Genomic DNA, 17,280 nt, shown 5'->3' with positions numbered 1-17,280 from the left:
GCAATTAGTGCCTGAATGAGGGACCCGGCATTGGGAAGGGGGGTGGGCCTGTTGACAGCCACCCCCTGCCCTTGCTGCCGACTCCCTTCCCCCCCCCCCCCCACCCCATGAACCCCCACCCCGTGAAGCCCCTCCCGCTGTGACTTATCTGTGGCCTGGTTCCAAAACATTGGGTAAGTCCAGTACTGGCAGCAGCCACTGTCTGCGCAGTGGTGCTTCTCAGTTGAAGAGTCACCAGTTTCTGATTGGCCAACAGTTCTCAGCAGGCGGGATTTCCTTTGCCAGGGTCCTTGATCTCGGGGAAGTCCTGCCGCTGTCCACTTAAGTGCCTAATTGGTATTTGATCCAGCGGGCCTTCCCCAGAGGAGGTGACCCATGGCTCTCTCTGGCATTTAGCCAGTGGTTGAGACCCTCACTGCTGGGACAAAATCCCGGTGAAAATATCTGTTTGCCCACAATGTAGGAACACACCCCAATTACCCAAGTCCAGAAAACATAGAGATTGGTTGGCATAGCCAATACATTTATACCTCAGTTTGTGCACATGAGTACAGCTGGAGTTAAATTAGCACTGACCACAAGTAAGTTTCCCACTGCCTGTCCAGCTAAAATCACCTTATCTGTTCGGACATTGATGTGTGATGTAATCTGGAGCCAAATGGGAAGAATCCCAGCTATTAATGGTAAAGCAGGGATAATATGAATGCAATGATGATGCAATGGCTGCCTGATTAGGTTAGACTGATGTATGTTTCAATACATTCATGTTCGCTGTGCTTTTGATTTAGTAACTCATTAAGATCTTCCAATGAAATTAAATTCCCATATACAGTGCAAATCAAGCTCAGGGAGTTATATTAAAGATTTACTGGGTGGAGATAGATTAATTCTTTAGAAGTTACTAATTTATTAGTTAATTCTGCTGTTCCCAAAAATATCAAATGAATGAACTCAGTCCAAATCTGCTTCCCTTATTCAGTGATTAATTGCAAGTGAAGGAATAATGCAACAAATATCAAGTCAGAGTAAGGTGTTATACTGTAAATGTTTTAGGGCTGAGAGCCTTGAAGCGAATTTGTAGACTGTGGAAACCTTTGAAGTCCAAGCGTTAACACTTTCATTGTATTTTTAAAATACTTTTCCCTTATCCTCCACCCTTGCTGAAGACAGTGACTCATGCTTTGATATGGTCCCATAGCTGCCAGCAGCCCTCTGATACTTCACCCAATTGTTAGAAATTGCTATTAACATAGTTGATAATGACATTACATGGCAAAAATAACTCCCTGGAACTGAAATCTCTGATCAAACAGCAATAAAACAGAAAGTACATGGGCCCAGGATCTGACAAAACCGGTAAGGCCATAATCTTCCAATCCTCCTTAGATACAGGGGTAGTTCCAGAGGACTGGAAAATTGCAAATGTACACCGTTGTTCAAAAAAGTGTGTAAGGTTAAGTCAAGCAACTACAGACCAGTCAGTTTAACCTTGGTGGTGGGAAAGTTTTTAGAAATGATAACCTTGGAGAAAATTGACAGTCACTTGGACAAATGTGGATTAATTAAGGAAAGCCTGCAGGGATTTGTTAAGGACAAATAGCGTTTAACTAATTTGACTGAGTTTTTTGATGAAGTAACCGAGAGAGTTAATAAGGGTAATGCAGTTGATGTGGTGTGCATGAGCTTCCAAAAGGCATTTGACAAACTGCCACACAACAGGCTTGTCAGCAAAGTTGAAGCCATGATAAGAGATTGGCTGAGTGACAGGAAACAGAGTGGTAGTGAACGATTGTTTTTCAGACTAGAGGGCGGTATATAGTTGGGTTCCCCAGGGGTCAGTGTTAGGACACTGTTTTTCTTGATATATATTAATGACCTAGACTTGGGTGTGCAGGGTACAATTGCAACATTTGCAGATGCCACAAAACTTGGAGGTATTGTGAACTGTGAGGAGGATAGTGTTAGACTAGTAGAGGACATAGGCTGGTGGAATGGGTGGACACGTGGCGGATGAAATGTAATGCAAAGACGTATAAAGGGATACATTTTGGTTGGAAGGATGAGGAGAGGCAGTATAAAATAAAGGATACAATTCTGAAAGGGGAGCAGAGGTACCTGGGAGTATATGTGCACAAATCATTTAAGGTGATCGGACAGATTGAGAAAGTGGTTAATAAGCCATACGAGTACCTTGGCTTGATAAAAAGTGGCATAGAGTACAAAATTAAATAAGTTATGGTGAATCTTTTTTTAAACACTGGTTCTGCTTCAACTAGAGTATTGTGCTCAAATCTGGGCACCACTTTCAGACAAATGTGTAGGCATTGGAGAGGATGCAGAAAAGATTTACGAGAATGTTTCCAGGAATGAGAGATTTGAATTAGGAGGATAGATTGGTGAAGCTGGGGCTGTTCTCTTTCGAGAAGAGGAACTTGAGAGGAGGAAATTTGATAGAGGTGTTCAAAATCATGAGGGATATGGACAGAGTAGCTAGGGAGAATCTGTACCTGTTGACAGAAAGGTCAAGAAACAGAGGATAGCGATTTAAGATGATTGGCAAAAGGAACAACGGTGACATGAAGAAAACATTTTTTATGCAATGAGTGTTTAGGATGTGCAATCCACTGCCTGAGAGTGTTGGTGGAGGCAGATTCAGTCATGCATTCAAAATGGAATTGGATAATTATCAAAAGGAAAAAAATTGGCAGGGCTCTGGGGAAAGGGCAGGGGAGAGGGACTAGCTGAGTGGCTCGTCCAGAGAACTGGTATGGACATAACGGGCCAAATGGCCTCCTTCTGTACTGTAACCATTCTATGATTCTATATGGGCATGGCCCATCCTGCATATTTGAATGTGCAGCAAAACAATTCTGTTTCTAACAGATTTTGCTTGAATAACATTGTTCCAACCCTTTACAGAAAGGACTAAAAATCATTCATCATGCTGACCATACTCTTTCCAGTTTCTGCAAGTGGCAAAAGAACATCAATCCTAAAAGTGACTCCAGTCCGAATCATCATGATGTAGCCGTGTTGTTGACTAGGTCAGTTGTTTTAAAAAACCTGACAATGATAAGCAATTGAACTCATTATTAGAAAATGCTGGATAGCACAGCAAGCTGATTTTTCAAGGAAAAGTAGCTTGAAGTTTTGGTGGCATCAGAACTGGCATGATCTACCAGTTAATGGATGGGTACAAATATTGGGCAGGCTTTCTGAAGCATACCAGTGACATGCATGTTGCCTTAGTAGTTGCATTATGTTGACTACCACACTGAGACAGTTAATGGTCCCAAACATCCATAGATGAGGATCCTGGCATAACATAACCTCCCAAATTACTTCCATCGCTGATTATAACAGAGTTTACAGGGTCAGCAGGAGGGTGCTTAATTCGCATTGGGCCAGCAGGTGAACCTGGAAGCTGCAGCATCTGACTGCATAGGAGGCAGTGACAACACAGGGTTGTCCAACATACGGCCCGCGGCCAGAATGTGGCCCGCCAAACATTTCCATCCAGCCCACGGATGTAAACTGCACTCGGGGCTATTCTTCATACTCACGGGGACTGGAGATGGGAAATTTTCCTTTGTCAGTCTGGCACAAGTGACAGCTGCTGACATCGGAAACAGCTGTTTTCCAACAGACTCAGGGTTTTCTGGCGGGTTCTGACTTTTTTTTAGATAGAGAGAAACTGTTCCCACTCACGAGAGGATCGAGAATGAGAGGGCACAGATTTGAAGTATTTGGTAAGAGAAGCAAAAGTGACATGAGGAAAACTTTTTCATGCAAAGAGTGGTTAGGGCCTGAAATGTGCTGCCTGAGAATGTAGTGTAGGCAGGTTCCATTGAAGCATTCAAAAGCGAATTAGACTGTTATATGAAAAGGAAGAATGTGCAGGGTTATGGGGAGAAGGGGGGGAATGGAACTGAGTAAATGCTCTTTCAGAGAGCTGTTGCAGACACGATGGGCTGAATGGCCTCCTCCTGCGCTGTAACAATTCTGTGATTCTGTGGGAGCGACAGAGAGAGCGGAGGTAACAGAGAGAGGGAGGGTACTGAGAGACAGGGGGGACAGAGAGAAGAGGGGACAGAGAGAGCAGGGAACAGTGAGCGGGGAGTGGGGAACACTGAGACACAGGGGGTGGAGAGAGGGGTGGAGGGAGACAGAGGGACGGGGGTGGAGAGGGGCAGAAAGAGGGGGGAGAAAGAGACAGAGAGGCAGACAGACGGGGTTGGGGGGGGTGCGAGAGAGAGAGACAGAGAGGGGGGTGGGGGGGGAGAAAGAGTCAAAGAGTAATTTACTTACGGCACAGAAGGAGGCCATTCTGTCCATTGAGCCCATGCCGGCTCTCCATGGAACTATGCCGTCAGTCCCACTCCCTGGCTCAATCCCCTAGCCCTGCAAGTTTATTTTTCCCAGGTGGCCATCCAACTTACTCTTGAAGTCATTGATCTTCTCCATTTCCACCACTCTTGTGGGCAGCGAGGTCCACATCATTACCACCAGCTGCATAAAAAAGTGCTTCCTCATATTCCCCCTGCAGCTTTTGCACAAAACTTTCAATCTATGTGTCCTAGACCTAGGGGAGGGGGGAGGGAAGATAGAATGAGACACACACAGAGTGTGGGGATGGGGGGAGAGAGATCAAGGTCTCTCCTGAAAGGTGGCCATGTATCCAGAATACTCTGCATAGCTACATCAAGTGTGTGGGCAGAGATTGACTACTTATGCAAGCAAAAGCAATGTCAGATATGTCACTAAATCAGTTTTCAATATAGTGACGAGAAAGTAAATCAATAAATTAGTCTTCTCATTTAAAGCTTTTTCACAAAAATGCACATTTGTTGTTATTTTTATAAGTAAGATCGTTTTTTGATACCTTTATCTTTTGAAATTTGCTCAGCGGCCTTCCCTGGGCCAAGCAAAAATCGGAATGCGGCCCTGCGCCCGAAAAGATTGGACAACCCTGGTTTAACCAATCCATACCAGAACTAAGGCAAGGGTTGAGTCCAACCACCAAGGAAATTTAGGGCCTGTGTGTATAAGACTCTGCAAATAAATTTTAAAAAGCTGCGAAGAGGTGCAAAATGGTGTCTAATACACAAAGGTCATCTGTCAGGATGTGAAAAGGGTTTTGAAGGATAAAGGATGAGTTTAATACAGCACTGAACAGAAAAGGAGTACAGTAGGAATGTGGAAGGGAGAATTCAAAATCAGAAAGGGAGGACTCTGAAGCTGTTAAAGTCAATGCTTATATTAGAGAGGTTAAGAATGTTTGTTGTTATATGAAGCACACTTGACAGTATGCTTAATACCTGAAGAGCTGCAATTTTTCATTTGTTATTTATATATATATATTTGAATGCTGATTGTATCGCATGGCTGAGGAGGTGATAGTCGGTGTGGGGTTTGTTAAATGGGCAAAAAAATGGACGTGTATCAGGAAGCTGGCTCCAACGTCTGGTTTTTACTCAGACAGTACAAGTGGCGGGAAGCCAACACGGTCGCAGGAGGTGGGTGGCTTTTTAAATATGTTAATAAGGCTGGAAGCCTTGGATTTAACCTACTTTATCGACTTAGCAATGGCTGGCAGAGATTCCTAGGCATCAGGAAACCTGGCAGCTGCAGCAAGTCATGGACAGCTTCGGGAGAAGGCAAGTGCTTTCACAGCACTCCTTGTGGGCCAGGAAGAGCAGGAGTGCTTTCCCAGGCCCTCAAGCTCCCTCACCATAAAATCACTAACCCCCCCACCCCCGCCCCCAATACAAACCCCCATTTCCCGGTTTGGGACCCTCCTTTAGGATTGGACCGACCCTGGTCAGGGGTCAGACCCACTTGGTCTTGTGGCCTGCTTTGGACTGCTCCCTGCCTAACTGGAAGCCAAGCCTGTCAATCAGGCTGATTTCCGGGCAAGGAACCTGCCAGTGATGAAAGACATACTTTGTGAAGTTAAAATTCCACAGCCTGCGAGGAATCCTGTGTTTCCTGCACACTACCAAGTCCCCCAGTTCCCAGCATGTCCAAATGTTACATTTCCCTTCTATAGTTTACTTCCATGTGAGTAACTGGTTTGTAAAGAAATGTGTGCAGTTAAGATGCAACAGGAACCAAAGCCAGTCTTTATAGAATTTTACAGTAATTTTTTGGCATGTGTTTATTTTACTGAGATTGGCATTATATTTTGCATATCTTTTAATGCTTTTTATGGCACCAGGAAGTGTTACATTAAAATTGAAAAGCTTTCACGATGTTGTGACGGGAACCACACCTGCCAAATGGAAACATTAATTTCGTCATATGGAACACGACTTGAACCATTTTTGCTGGACATTGCACATAATTTGTTTAAAAGAAACAACAGAGTTGAATAGTTGAAAACATGGTTGCACATTTGCATTCTGAGAGACAGTTGAATAGAGAGACAATGGGAGTGCTCACTGATTCAATTAACAAGATTGGTCTGAGCTCTCATGATAACCCACATTCCTTGTCTGTGTAAGAACCAGATTCCACCCCCCACCGAGTGACTAGAGAGCTTTGAGAATCAACAACCCTCGCAGAAGATGTTGTTTGAAACAAAGAGATGGACACAAGACTTACCTGTTGGCCAGACTGGGGACTGTTTGAATTGTGCCTCACAGAAAGAAAACAGCCTCAAGCTAAGAACCAAGGAGGAAGGTTTCCGCTCTCTGTCTCTTTCGCTAGCAAGGTCCCAAGGACCCACTGTAGCAGCTTAAGCCTTAAGACACAGAACTTCTTCAGCCTTCTGGTCCCAGAGAAGCAAGTTTGAAAGTGTGCAGTGGGCCCCAGTGAGAACTCCAAGACCTCAACTTCAACCAAGGACTTTACATCAAACTGAAAGACAGTGACTAAATTCTATTTATTGCCAACCCTACTTAAACACCCCACCCCCATTGATTTCTTTCTCCCCCTCTGTATCTATTTGTGTGTGTGTTTATCTCGTATGCATGCTCGCGTGGTTGCGTTGCGTATTTTAGTAATTTTAACTGAGTTAGAGTGATAAGGCGAATAAATTTACATCTTTCTCGTTCATTTGCAATTACAATTAGAGAGCAGTGAGCAAGGACTCACTGAGGTGTTAAGCTAAAAACACTGTGTTTTAAAAGGTAAACCCTCTTACGGCCAAACCAGGAAAGGGGCAGGAGGGGAGCCTGAGACCCCTTTCCTCATCCGGTCGTAACAGTGTTCTTGAACATGCTGTGCTTGATATGTATAAATAATGGTCTGATGGCTTCAAACTTTAATTTTCATTGCCGAAAAGGGATTTAAAGAAAGAATATGGCATAAGTTCTGCACTTTCCTTAGACTCCTACTGTTTACAGTAATTTCTGTTAGTTTACACGTTTTTTTTGTCTTGGCTTATGCCAGTAAAGTTGGCAGGAAATTGTGATGTAAAATTGGTGTAGAAACCGGCATAAAAAACAACCTATCTTTCAATATACAACAGTAGTTTTTAAATGATCTAAATGCTTTTTAATTGCAGGAAGGATCTCTGCGCTGGAATGAATCACCCCTGTGAGACATTAGGTCTGTCTCATGTCTCAGGAATGTGTCAACCACTTCGAAGCTGTAATGTTAATGAGGATTCTGGCTTGCCAGTAGCATTTACCATCGCACATGAGATTGGTCACAGGTATCTTATCCTTCATAAACAGAGGGAGTAGTTCATTTCAAATACACAGATCAGGTTCCACAGATAAGGGAAATTGTATCTTGAGTTAGTTGTTCTCTTTTGGGGCAACGATTGGGAACCTCAGTGGTCCTAGGTTAGGAAGCATTAAAATCGATGAAGGTTTTCACTCTTGATTGTTAGCCATTAATTCACTGTTGGAAAATGAGGACAGGAACATGCTAGACTGAAATGATTTTGAGGCATAAATAGTTTTCGACAATCACACATGAACCTGGACTGGAAATCAATCTCCACCTGTGGAACTGTGCCCCAGTGAGAGTCAGTACTGACTTATTGAAAGGAAAAAGAAGCCAAGTTAGTTAATCTCAACTGTTCTAGTGTTGTGAGTTAATGTTATTTGGTTTGTTGTTTGGCTGTTTTTAGTGTTTAATGGAAAGCTGATATTCATTTATCAAATAAGTTGTCCACTTGAGGCCCGAGATAAACTGAAAATTCATGATGAAATCAGACTACCTGTTTGACAATACATGGTGTGTTGGTGGACTGCAGTCCCATTGTTACATCTTCAAAAGTGCTGTTTTTGAAACCTTTAAATGATGTTACCTTCACATGTTTTCCTGGGTGAAGATTGCATTGTAAGAACTGTTCAACGGTAAATACTTTTGAAATAATTGTCGAATACTCACAGTCCATTACCATGCCAGATACTGTCATCTTGGACTGTTCTGCCAACTGCTCCCTTCTCCAGGAGAAAATAAAATGCTGTTTGGAAGTATTTATTTCTTCTCTTTCCACTGCTTATTGTATATCATTTTCTAGTTCTTTCTTAAGTTCTTTACACGATTCCCTGAGATGGGCAAGTGACCTGTTCGTAGGTCTTTCACTGTCCCTCTCTTAATCTCAGCTAATATAAGCAAAATTTCACCATCATGCTTAGTATAGTGGAATCATAAATCCATTCTTTAGACACAGAGGACATCTTCTCCAATAGCATTTTAATTGGGATTTTCAAACTGTGAGATTTTGTTTGAGGTCCAGAGAATTCCATATTGAAAGTGACATACTCCAGTGCAAACAAAAATCTTAAAAGCCAATTACATAGGTATGAGGGGAGAGTTGGCTAAGTTTGATTAGGTAAATAGAGTAAAAGATATGGTGGTAAATAAGCAGTGGGAAACATTTAAAGATACAATTCAAAATGTTCAACAAAAATACATTCCATTAAAAAAAACCTTCCATAGGGAAGTTAAGGATAGTATTAGTTTAAAAGAAGAGGCTTAAGGAGGGACAGGAATGGCAGCTCAACACTCCTGGTTACAGGGTTTTCAGACATGATAAAGAGGGGGATAAAAAAGGAGTGGGGGGAGTGGCAATTTTGGTCAAAGAAACAATTACAGCTGTGAGGAGGGATGATATGTTAGAAGGATCATCAAATGAGGCCATATGGATTGAGCTAAGGAACAAAAAAGGGTCAGTCACACTTCTGGGAGTGTTCTATAGACCCTCAGACAGTTAGAGGGAGATAGAAGAGCAGATATATAGGTGAATCTCTGAGAAGTGCAAAAACAATAGGGCAGTAATAGTAGGGGATTTTAACTACCCCAATATTAACTGGAATAGTTTTAGTGTGAAAGGAATTGAGGGAGCAGAATTCTTGAGGTGCATTCAGGAGAACTTTTTTGGCCAGTATCTAGCAAGTCCAACAAGAAAGGATGCGGTTTTGTACTTAGTTTTAGGAAATGAAACTGGGCAGATAGAAGGAGTGGCAGCGGGAGAGCATTTTGGTGGTAGTGATCATAATTCAGTCAGTTTTAACGTAATTATGAAAAAGGACAAAGATAGAACAGGAGTTAGAGTTCTCAGTTGGGGCAAGGCCAATTTAACTAAGCTGAGGAATGATAAGTGAAAGTGGACTGGAAACAGCTACTTAAAGGTAAATCAGTAACAGAGCAAAGGGGAGGTTCAAGGGGTTTAGAGTAAACATGTTCCCACAAAGAGAAAGGGTGGGACAGCCAAAACTACAGCGCCCTGGACGTCAAGGAGCTTACAGGGTAAGATAAGGCAGAAAAGGAAAGCTTATGTCCGACACCGAGAATGCAATACTACAGAAAGCCGAGAGGACTATAGAAAGTGGAGGGGTGAAATCAAAAAGGAAATTAGGAAAGCAAAGAGAGGGCATGAAAGATTATAGGCACGCAAAATCAAGGTGAACCCAAAGATGTTTTATCAATACATTAAGAGTAAGAGGATAACTAAGGAAAGAGTAGGGCTCATAAAAGACCAAAAAGGTAACCTATGTATAGGGGCGGAAGATGTGGGGTGGTTCTTAATGAATACTTTGCGTCTGTTTTCACAAAAGAGGGGGACAATGCAGATATTGTCATTAAGGAAGAGGAGGAGTGTGAAGTATTGGATGTGATAAACATAGGGAGAGAGGAAGTATTAATGGGATTAGCATCCTTGAAAGTTGATAAATCACCAGGACCGGATGAAATGTACCCCAGGCAATTAAAAGAAGCCAGGGAGGAAATAGTGGAGGGGCTGTCCATCATTTTCCAGTCCTCACTGATACAGTTGTGATGCCGGGGGATTGGAGTACTGCGAACATTCTACCTCCGTTATAAAAGGGAGCGAGGGATAGACCGAATAATTACAGGTCAGTCAATCTAACCTCAGTAGTGGGAAAATTATTGGAATCCGTTCTGAGAGATTGAATAAACTGTCACTTGGAAGGGCCCGGATTAATCAAGGATCTTGTCTGACTAACTTGATTGAATTTTTTGAAGAAGTAACAAGGAGGATTGATGACGATAATACAGTTGACGTAGTCTGCATGGATTTTAGCAAGGCTTTTGACGAGGTCCTACAAAGCAGACTGGTTAAAAAAAATGAAAGCCCATGGGATCCAGGGGAATGTAGCAAGCTGGATACAAAATTGGCTCAGTGACAGGAAACAAAGAGTAATTGTTGACAGGTGTTTTTGTGACTGGAAAGTTGATTCCAGCGGCATTCCACAGGGCTCAGTACTAGGTCCCCTGCCTTTTGCGCTATATATTAATAATTTGGACATTAATGTAGGGGGCGTGATCAAGAAGTTTGCAGACGACACAAAAATTGATCGTGTGGTTGAAAGTGAGGAGGATAGCTGTAGACTGCAGGAAGACATCAATGGGCTGGCCAGGTGGGCAGAAAAGTGGCAAATAGAATTAACCCAGAGAAGTGTGAGGTGATACATTTGGGGAGGTCAAATAAGGCAAAGGAATACACAATTAATAGGATAATAGTGAGGGGCAGGCTGTCAGTCCCCGGCAATAGCGTCAGCTGCCTGTTCGCAGGCGTGGTGTCATTTTTAAAGGGCAGCCAGCCCTGCTGGTCAATTTGAATTTTTAAAGCAATATCCTCCCAAAATTTATACAACAATTTTCTAACGTCCCTTTCCCACCGCCCAATAACAATTACATTAACTATTTGCCCTTTCCTCCCCAAAACACTTACCTTTTAAATCTGACCTTCCCACCCCCGCAGACTACACAAAGTTTAAAGTTCACCCCTTCACACCATCCCCTACACCCAATATGTTTATTTGACCCCACCTCCACACTTAAAATCTCAACTCCTCCCCCCTCCCCACCAGTGTCACGCCGGCTTTCCCTGGACGGGGAATTGAAGGTGCGGGAATGCCAGCCACCATGCCGAAGATTGCGGCGGGCTCGGAAAATTTAAGTTAAGTTGATTTAAATTTATGCAGGTCAGTAAGTTAAATATTTAAACCCAGGTTCCATCACCCAGCGGTGGGAGGCTGCCACGGAGCCACACTGCCGCCGGGAGGATCGGGCCAGGCCCTCCTGTGGCGGGCCTCTGCCGGAACAATCTTCCGCACCCCACCCCTGTAACGGAGCCCGATGTTGTGAGCTTGTTAGAATCCAGCCCAGAGTATTTTTTAAAAGGCATGAAGCCTGCAAATGTTGGTGTTAAGAGGGATTTGGGTGTACTTGTGCAAGGAACACAGAAAGTTGGCATGCAGGTACAACAAGAAATTAGAAAGGCAAATGGCATGTTGGCCTTTTTGGCAAGGAGATAGGAGTATAAGAATAAGGAAATCATGCTACAATTATACAGAGCTTTGGTAAGGCCACACCTGGAGTACTGTCTGCAGTTTTAGACTCCATATTTAAGGAAGGATATACATGCTTGGAGGCGTAGAGTGAAGGTTCACTGGATTGGTCCCTAGGATGAAGGAGTTGGCCTATGATGAGATGCTGAGTAAATTGGGACTACATTCTCTGGGGTTTAGAAGAATGAGAGGTATCTCGTTGAAACATCCAAGATTCTGAAGGTGCTTGAAAGGGTAGACACTGAGAGGTTATTTCCCCTGGGCTGAAGAGCCTAGAACATAGGGGCACAGTCTCAGGATCAGGGACCGATCATTTAGGACTGAGATGAGGAAACATTTCTTCACTCAAAAGGTTGTGAATCTTTGGAATTCCCTACTCCAGAGGGTTATGGATGCTCCATCATTGAATATATTTAAGGCTGAGATAGACAGATGTTTGGTCGCTCGGAATCAAGGGATATGGGAAGCAGGCAGGAAAATGGAGTTGAGGGAGAAGATCAGCCATGATCATATTGAATGGCAGAGCAGGCTCAATGGGCCGTATGGTCTACACCTGCTGCTATTTCTTATGTTCTTCTGCTCTTAGATCACAGCTTTGATAACACTGCAACCTGTGAATATATGTTCTCTGAACTACCCACAGAAATTTGAATGGGTATTATTTATTCAAAAATAATGGATAATATTTGAAATCTTCCAGCAAGGAAATAAACTACTTCACTGGTGACAAGGCTGATGGAGTACCATTACTTGTGCTGTTATTATTGCAGTTTTGGCATCCAACATGATGGACAGGGCAATGACTGTGAACCCATGCAGAAGCATCATTTCATCATGTCTCGGCAGTTGCAGTATGATCATTCTCCTCTCATATGGTCTCACTGCAGCAAAGATTACATCACACGCTTTCTGGAGTGAGTAATGTCTTTGACATATAACATTGTATAGTTTGAATGGAATAATTCTCATTTTCAGTTTTGTTTGCAAATTGCCTCATCTTTCATGCAGAAAATTGTTCTGTTGGGACGTGACAGGGGAAGATTTTAGGGAGCAGAACTGAGAGAAAGAAGTAATTGCTGATGAAAAATTACTAAGTTGCAGAGTTTCTTAAAATTCTATGGACAAATAGGTTATAATTTCCAGTTCTGCCTCTAAAATGGTAGGGCCAAATCACAGAGCAGTTAATAACTGCTGACGTCTTGTCAGGATGTTGCCAGTCAGGCCTATTAAATAGTTAATAGCAAGCTCTGCTCCGTGTATGTTCTGGCTCGAGAAAGTTATCAAAGGACATGAAAATAGCATAAATTTTAAAGGCAAGTGGCCTTCCATGGGGGACAAAAATTGTTGCAGCCATTACAAAGTGTGTAAATATTTTAAAGAAGTATTTCACCTATTACAAATGTAGCTTGGCAAACAAAATAAAAATAAATGAGGTGGCAGGAATTGAAGCAAAGCAAATAATGGAGTGGGCCAACATCTGGCTGGTAAAGTGTAATCGGTGTGGTGTGAAATGGGTATGAGCAGGATTGCTTTATTTAGCACTCATGGCAGTCTCCCCCAAGGATTGCAGTGTAATATGCCTAGCAGGAGGTGGTGGGCAGCATCAGTACTATGCATGCTGCCTGCACAACCATAAAAGATATAAAAGATGATGCACTTTAAGGAAGCTGTAAAGTAAGGTACCGGGCAGATGTCCCAGACATGCACAATGTATTGTCTCCCCAGTTGTTCCATATTTATTTATAGCTTGCCCATACTCCCAAGCTCTCACACAACCTTACAATTATTTTTTACCTGTTGTGCATGCCTAAACTACAATGGCTACACACTGAAGCAGCAGCTTCCAATTCATATCCTTGGTATGCTCATATTTTCAAAGGTATCTACTTGTAAAAGCACGATTCAACTCACCATCGATTCACAACCACTTACTGACATGCAGGATGACTACATGGCTGCCATCATTAACCCTCTCCTTCGGAAAAGTGGAGTGACATTGGGTTACTGTTGTTTTTCAGTGGAGATAGAAACACGAGCTAAATTAACCTATGTAAAAGCTACCTGTTTAATTCATACTGGGGCAGCACATTAATGGATACAGCAGATGATTCTTATGTTACCGGCTCCCTGCCTGACTAAAGGCCCAGCTGTTAATTGATGTCACTGATGTGGCGTGGGAGGCAGGGGGCGAGTGGGTACTCCTGAATGGTAGGATCTGCCCAACTTTCTGATTTTCTGACCCTTCTTCAGAATGGCAAATATTAGAAATGTGAAAGGTTATAAGCAAGTAAAGTGGGAGTGGGGCAAGAGAGAACAAAGGAGAAGGTGTAGATAGGTGAAGAAGGGTCATTGACCTGATTTCCAGCATCTGCAGTATTTAATTTTACTGACCTACCTAAAGCCTGGTTTAGTGCCACACCTTGGTGTCTGGCCACTGCAGCTACAGCAGCAGCCACAGCAGCAACTACTGCCTCCTCTGATTGGCCGCAGCTCTCCAAGGCCGGGACTTCTGGCGACGGGGTCACAAATCCCATGGAAGGCCTGCCGCTGTCCAGTTCAGTGCTCAATTAGCACTAAATGCGACAGGCCTTCCAGAAAATAGGTGACACGGGGATCTCGGCGTCGGTTTCCACCAGTGTCAAAATCACCACTGCCAGCATAAAATTCCCCAGATGTCTCTGTAATGGCTGTCATATCATACTCATTTATTTCTATTTGTTCTATCATTCATCCATCTTGTTACAAATGCTGTGAATATTCAGATAAAGAGTATTTAATTCTGTCTTCTTACCATTTTTACCTACTCTGACCTTATTTGCTGATCCACTCTTACATTTGTACGCTCGGTCCCTTCCTGTCACACTCTGGTTTGCATTACCTGTATCATTACCCTGCACTATTTCCTTGTTCTTTCTCATTAACTTTCCAAATCTTCCCTCATGTGATACAATTCACCAGGACACAGGTCCCAGCACGATACAGGTGAAGGCTGTCCCAAAGGTACAGCTGCTTCTTTACCCAGTACTGGTGCCAGTGCCCCATGAATCGAACCCCACTTCTCCCACACCAGTCTTTCAGCCATGCATTCAACTCTCTAGTCTTATTTACCCGCAGTGGTTAGCACCGCAGCCTCACAGCTCCAGCGACCCGGGTTCAATTCTGGGTACTGCCTGTGTGGAGTTTGCAAGTTCTCCCTGTGTCTGCGTGGGTTTTCTCCGGGTGCTCCGGTTTCCTCCCACAAGCCAAAAGACTTGCAGGTTGGTAGGTAAATTGGCTATTATAAATTGCCCCTAGTATAGGTAGGTGGTAGGGAAATATAGGGATAGGTGGGGATGTGGTAGGAATATGGGATTAGTGTAGGATTAGTATAAATGGGTTGTTGATGGTTGGCACAGACTCGGTGGGCCGAAGGGCCTGTTTCAGTGCTGTATAACTAAACTAAACTAAACTATGCAAATTTTCACGTGGCTCCGGTAGTAATCCAGAGATTATTCCTTTTGTGCTTTCTGCTACTCATGCTGTCTTAGAAGAGCCTCCTTCTTTGTCCTGCCTATCTTGTTGGCACCCATGTGCACCACAACAATTGGATCCTTCACCTTCTACCCCAAGTTTGTTTCCAGCCCCAAGGAGATGTCCTTAAGCATGGCATTGACCAGGCAACACAGCCTTCTGGACTCACGTTCTTGGCTGTAGAGAACCGTATCTTTTCCCCTAACTCTATTGTCCACTACTACTGCTACATTCCTTTTAACTCCTCCCACTTGAATGGCCCCTTGCAGCACGGTGCCGTGTTCAGTTTGCTCATCCTCCCTGCAGTCCCTGTTCTCATCCACACAGGCTGTAAGGACTTCAAACCTGTTGGACAACTGCAAGGGCTGTGGCTCCTCCAATGCCACCTGCTGGATTCCCATACCTACCTCTCTTGTCGTCACACCCTTCTGCCCCTGACCACAGACTAAATCTGAAGTACCTAGACCAAGTATGTGACTGCCTCCTGAAACAAAGTATCCAGGTAACTTTAAAATAAAAGCAAAATACTGCAGATGCTGGAAATCTGAAATAAAAACAAGAAATGCTGGAAATATTCAGCCGGTCTGGCACCATCTGTGGAGAAAGAAGCAGAGTTAACGTTTCAGGTCAGTGACCCTTCTTCAGAACTGGCAAATAATAGAAATGTAAAAGGTTATAAGCAAGTAAAGCGGGGGTGGGGCAAGAGATAACAAAGGAGAAGGTGTAGATAGACAAGGTCACTGAATAGCTGACCAGAAGGTCAGGGAGCAAAGGCAAGCAATATGTTATTGGTGTGTTGAAAGACAAAGCGTCAGTACAGATCGGGTGTTAATGGACTGAAAATTGAACAGCTGCAAGTACAAACATGAAAAAAAATAATGGGTAAGCAAACTGAACAAACTAAGATGAAATAAAATAAAATAAATGCAAAAAAATTAAAAAAAGGAAAATGGAAAAAAATAACTAAAAATAAAAGTAAACTGGGGGACCCGTCATTCTCTGAAATTATTGAACTCAATGTTCAGTCCGGCAGGCTGCAGTGTGCCTAATCGGTAAATGAGATGCTGTTCCTCGACCTTGTGTTGATGTTCACTGGAACACTGCAGCAATCCCAGGACAGAGATGTGAGCATGAGAGCTGGGGGGAGTGTTGAAATGGCAAGCAACCGGAAGCTCAGGGGTCCTGTTTGCGGACTGAGCGGAGGTGTTCCGCAAAGCGGTCACCCAGTCTGCGTTTGGTCTCCCCAGTGTAGAGGAGACCACATTGTGAGCAGCGAATACAATATACTACATTGAAAGAATTACAAGTAAATCACTGAGGATGATCCTCCGCCATTTCCGCCACCTCCAGCGTGATGCCACTACCAGTCGCATCTTCCCCTCCCTTCCCCTGTCAGCATTCCGAAGGGATCGTTCCCTCCGCGACACCCTGGTCCACTCCTCCATTACCCCCACCACCTCGTCCCCGTCCCAGGACACCTTCCCTTGCAATCGCAGGAGGTGTAATACCTGCCCATTTACCTCCTCTCTCCTCACTATCCCAGGCCCCAAACACTCCTTTCAGGTGAAGCAGCGATTTACTTGTACTTCTTTCAATGTAGTATACTGTATTCGCTGCTCACAGTGTGGTCTCCTCTACATTGGGGAGACCAAGCGCAGACTGGATGACCGCTTTGCGGAACATCTCCGCTCAGTCCGCAAGCAGGACCCTGAGCTTCCGGTTGCTTGCCATTTCAACACTCCCCCCTGCTCTCATGCTCACATCTCTGTCCTGGGATTGCTGCAGTGTTCCAGTGAACATCAACGCAAGCTCGAGGAACAGCATCTCATCTACCGATTAGGCACACTACAGCCTGCCGGACTGAACATTGAGTTCAATAATTTCAGAGCATGACAGCCCCCCACTTTACTTTCATTTTTAGTTATTTTTTCTTCCTTTTTTTTTTGCATTCCTTTTTACATTTTTTACAATCTTTTTTTGCATTTATTTCATTTCATCT

At 43.6% G+C, this 17,280-nt stretch overlaps 1 protein-coding gene across 1 annotated transcript in view; it reads left to right on the top strand.

Moving 5' to 3' along the window:
* Window positions 1–17,280, top strand: part of LOC137369758 (A disintegrin and metalloproteinase with thrombospondin motifs 12-like) — a 780,536-nt gene that overhangs the window by 345,882 nt on the left and 417,374 nt on the right. The window contains exons 6-8 of the mRNA XM_068031165.1: window positions 2,920–3,044; window positions 7,508–7,657; window positions 12,542–12,685. Coding sequence (XP_067887266.1) covers window positions 2,920–3,044; window positions 7,508–7,657; window positions 12,542–12,685 — 419 coding nt within the window. The remainder of the gene's footprint in view (window positions 1–2,919; window positions 3,045–7,507; window positions 7,658–12,541; window positions 12,686–17,280) is intronic.

The sequence above is a fragment of the Heterodontus francisci genome, chromosome 1, assembly GCF_036365525.1.
Source record: "Heterodontus francisci isolate sHetFra1 chromosome 1, sHetFra1.hap1, whole genome shotgun sequence".
NCBI classification, from domain to species: domain Eukaryota; kingdom Metazoa; phylum Chordata; class Chondrichthyes; order Heterodontiformes; family Heterodontidae; genus Heterodontus; species Heterodontus francisci.
Note: the sequence above shows the minus strand (reverse complement) of the source record. Positions and strands in the feature narration are given on the sequence as shown.